This window comes from Perkinsus marinus (genome assembly GCF_000006405.1).
Source record: "Perkinsus marinus ATCC 50983 genomic scaffold scf_1104296971278, whole genome shotgun sequence".
Classification (NCBI taxonomy): Eukaryota; Perkinsozoa; order Perkinsida; family Perkinsidae; genus Perkinsus; species Perkinsus marinus.
The window spans coordinates 2,302-6,029 of NW_003202128.1; the positions used below are offsets into that span (position 1 = coordinate 2,302).

General features: G+C 50.8%; 3 protein-coding genes across 3 annotated transcripts in view; all 3 read right to left on the reverse strand.

Moving 5' to 3' along the window:
• Positions 1-1,361, reverse strand: part of Pmar_PMAR015354 (hypothetical protein) — a gene marked incomplete at both ends in the record, with an annotated part of 1,528 nt that extends 167 nt beyond the window's left edge. The window contains 5 exons of the mRNA XM_002766969.1: positions 113-184; positions 213-401; positions 449-524; positions 579-703; positions 933-1,361. Of these exons, the coding sequence (XP_002767015.1) occupies positions 113-184; positions 213-401; positions 449-524; positions 579-703; positions 933-1,361 (891 nt within the window). The remainder of the gene's footprint in view (positions 1-112; positions 185-212; positions 402-448; positions 525-578; positions 704-932) is intronic.
• A 506-nt stretch (positions 1,362-1,867) lies between these two features.
• Pmar_PMAR015355 (hypothetical protein) lies at positions 1,868-2,663 on the reverse strand (the record flags this gene model as incomplete). The annotated part of the gene is made up of 3 exons (XM_002766970.1): positions 1,868-1,893; positions 1,952-2,152; positions 2,453-2,663. 3 exons carry the CDS (start codon positions 2,661-2,663, stop codon positions 1,868-1,870), a joined length of 438 nt encoding a protein of 145 aa, XP_002767016.1.
• Positions 2,664-2,917: 254 nt separating this feature from the next.
• Pmar_PMAR015356 (Heterochromatin protein, putative) lies at positions 2,918-3,573 on the reverse strand (the record flags this gene model as incomplete). Its single annotated transcript, XM_002766971.1, has 5 exons — positions 2,918-2,988; positions 3,080-3,174; positions 3,238-3,334; positions 3,382-3,479; positions 3,533-3,573. 5 exons carry the CDS (start codon positions 3,571-3,573, stop codon positions 2,918-2,920), a joined length of 402 nt encoding a protein of 133 aa, XP_002767017.1.
• Positions 3,574-3,728: the final 155 nt, after the last annotated feature.

Below are 3,728 nucleotides of genomic sequence, written 5' to 3' on the forward strand. Positions count from 1 at the left end.
TCATCATCATTCCAGTCGTCCCAATTAGTGTCGTTGCTGGTCTTCCAGCCCGATTTCGCTGACCCGCCACCAGATTTCCACCCAGGTTCGTTCCCGGCACCCTTCTTTTTACGCCAATCCATATTCCCTCCTCTCCATTTCTTTCCACCAGAGCCCCCTGCCCCCCGCTTCCAACCCCCTCGATCTGCAGAGGGACTCGTCATCGGCCGTACCTTCAGGGGTATCGGCTCTTCCACTACCACTGCAGAGCCGCTCTCCTCAACGCCGTCCTCATCATCAACCTCAATGGTCTGAGTCTCATCAATCTCTATATACCTCCGAGCGTGGAACAAGACCTCCTTCAGAGAGGCGAGAGTACACATGCAGATCTGCCTCAACTGAGGGTCCAGGTCCACCCTGACCTGAGCAGCAGTTCTCTATGGTCACATCCGGAAGCCCCTTCCCTCACATATCCACCGCCAGTCTCCCGCTTAGACTTCTTCCCGTAATTCCAATCCCACCACAGACCCTTCTTGTCCACGAACCTGTCAGAACAGTCAACCATTATGATACTTCCAACAAAAATCAATTCTCCCCACCTTTTCAACGCCACCTCCACCTTCCGCATGTCTGTACACTCGTCGCCTATGATATCAACTAGAGGAGCCTTCACTGCCTTCACAACACTCGTACGAACTCTTGCACGGTAAACCGAGTTGGGTACCTATATAGGGGTAGTGTGAAAAAGTATGCACATGGTCAACTACATATGTCAATGACAATATGAAACTTCTGAGGAAATTTTGGGTCGTTCTCGTTGGTTTCTCAGCACCTCCACCCTAATTCGTATATAAACTCCTACAATTAGTGAGTAAACTCCTGAGCTCAGCTGGGGAAAGCGAACATATATTCCAACGCTGTACAGAGGTGACCAGAGCTTTCCCCAATCTCACCGCAGGAGGCAATACCGATGCCGCTAGGACCAGCTCCGGCTTCAGAGGCTTCGACGTATCAAACTGCAGTTTCGGCGTGCCAGGCTGCTCAGCTGGGCCTCCGTTCGAGACGCCAGACTCCTTAGTAAGATCGTCACTCGCCACTAAATTGACTACTTCCCCATCTCCCTCTGCGCCCCTGCCCTCCGGCCCTCCATCATCAACACTACCACCATGCCTCTCTTGACTACCCTCAAAGGCCTCTCCCGTCCACTTCGGAACGTGAAACTCCTCCACATTATCGTCCAGCTCTATTTCCATCGGCTTCGACCCTCGCCGGCCCGCATGCAAGGGGCTTTCAATGTCCCCTTGCAATGCTATCCTCCTCCGTTTTACACTACCCCTATCCCTGCTTCCATCACCCTCTTTCCGATCGCTTCGCTCCGCCATTTTTCGCAACTTTCCACTTTTTCTATGTTCCCTCTTATCCGACCTATGCTTCTTCTTTTTCCTCTTCCTTTCCCTTTCAGTACTACTACCAACAAGTTGCCCCTCCCTAAAGAGTCCACTGCCACTCGGCCCACTCGAGCTCGCTGCCACTATTTCCACGTCCCCACTTGGTGATCGATTCCGTCCCGACTCCTCCAGTGCTGAAGGGTCCGGAACAGCAGCTTCAGCGGCTGAAAACAGAAACTTGCTGAATGAACATTCACTACGATTCACAACGGGCCTGGCACGATGTAAACCCCGGCATCGAAACCAACAGTAATACGGATGAGGAGTAGTCCCAAGTAGTGGTTTTCATGAGCCCCCTAGGGCCAACTACGTCAAAGTAGCGTGATTCTTCGAGACACGACGACGCTGGTGCGCTAGAAGATTTATGCCCACAACGACGAAGAAACGAAATCGACGGCTCCTATGGTACTACCGACGAATGCTTCACTAACCTAGTGGTTCTACCCCCATAGCATGATGCTCTCATCTACTCACGAAGAGGCGGAGGAGTGGTACGAAGAACAGCCTGGTCAAGTCCCTATTACCGTAAACTCCAGGTGGTAAATCCAAACGTTGGATATTCCGTTCCACTAGGCGCTCCAAGAGGTCTCTATCGACCGCAGCTGGTACCGTCCAAGGGGACTCCCAGCCGCACTGCAGTAGATGCGCCAAAAGGGCATCAAGATCATCCATCTTCCTCTCGGGGCATGAAGATGCGTCCTTTGCGACCGGCTCCTCTTGAGACACTAAATAGCAACAGATTGATATATATACAGCTCAAGCATGAACGATGATTTCGAAAAGGAGTGGTAGTGTGGGGGAGGAAATATGCACATGGTCAACGACATATGTTGGTGACAATATAAAAATTTCGGGAATTTCTAGTTCATTCTTATACATCTCTTCTCGTATTCGTATATGAACTTCTATAATTAGTTCGGAAACTCCCGAGCTCAGCTGAGGAGAGGGAGCATTAATATTTCAACACCGAGGAGTGGTATGAGAATCAAAACTAATTCTCCGACATACGCAAGGCTATGTATTACCTGCAGGCATCGAGACGTCCTCCGCCTCCCCTCCAACACCCACTAAAGGGCTCGAAATGACTGACGCCTCGGCAATTGGGGAGCTGCCACCCATGGACCCCTCCTCTACAGCATCTATGAACTCCACTTCCGCCCAGTCGTAGCAAGGAGGTGGTGACGACGTGATGCACTCTTGTTCAGCCTTGGGGGGATTGCTGATGTCTTCACTCATGATCAGCGAAAAGAAGACATTAGAAGCGCTACTACCGCGACTAGAACCGGAGACCTTTCGCATGCCAACTACGCCATCTACGTTTCGAACAAAACTCATTTCATTCAAAAAAAGAGCATGACTAGCCTCATGCGAGAAAACCGTCACAAATGGACAGCCTTCCTTCATAATAATGTTACACACAGCCCCAAAGGGAAGAATGCATCAGGCTGAGGTCCATTATGATCCGTCACTGCGCCACAAAATTAACGCCATCAAGCGGCAGCCGACTCCTCCACGCCACCTCTCGAGCTCAGACCAGCCGCCTCTACCTCTCTTCCCATACCTAGACACAGCAGGTCCGTCTGTCAACGAGAATAAGCTCCGGTAAGAGGACTTGACTATTACGATGTCAATGATCTACTGAGCCTACTTACGTGAGTTAGAATCGGAGGAGTGCGCGTCCTTACCGCCCTTCTTTGCCACACGTTTCAACGCCACTTTCTTACCACCAAACTTCTGCCGAGCCTCCCTGTGGAAGAAGATTCATAGGAACCCTCATAGGAAGCACCCAGGTTCGATCCCCACACCCTACTCTATCTCCTCAGCACTTATACCCGTAAGATTCTTCAGCGGCTCCCAGGTGTTCTCCGCGGAACTGTACCCTCGCCACTTGACATAGAACTGTTCCTCTGAGAAATGTCATCACCAGGATTCGAACCGGGGACCTCTCCCTTACTCTTCCTCGACTTCTTGTACCCCTCTATACACTCTAGCTCGTACATAGATTCTGAGTCACTACTCTCGTCGGCGCCCTGACGCTTATCCCGAAACGCCCTATACAGAACCTCCACCATCACGAGATGACCCCTAGGTTCTATTCAGACTACTGGAAGCAGACCCATACTCCCAAGGTAGTGAACTCCTGCATATGATAATTACACACTCTACCAGATATACCCGAATATCGGATCCTCTACAGCTATAACGACTAACTTCCATCGTTCCTTCAAGTATTCCCTCAAAGACACCACCGAATGACCTCAGAATGTCCTCATCCTTCTTCGCCAAGCATTGTGATATCCT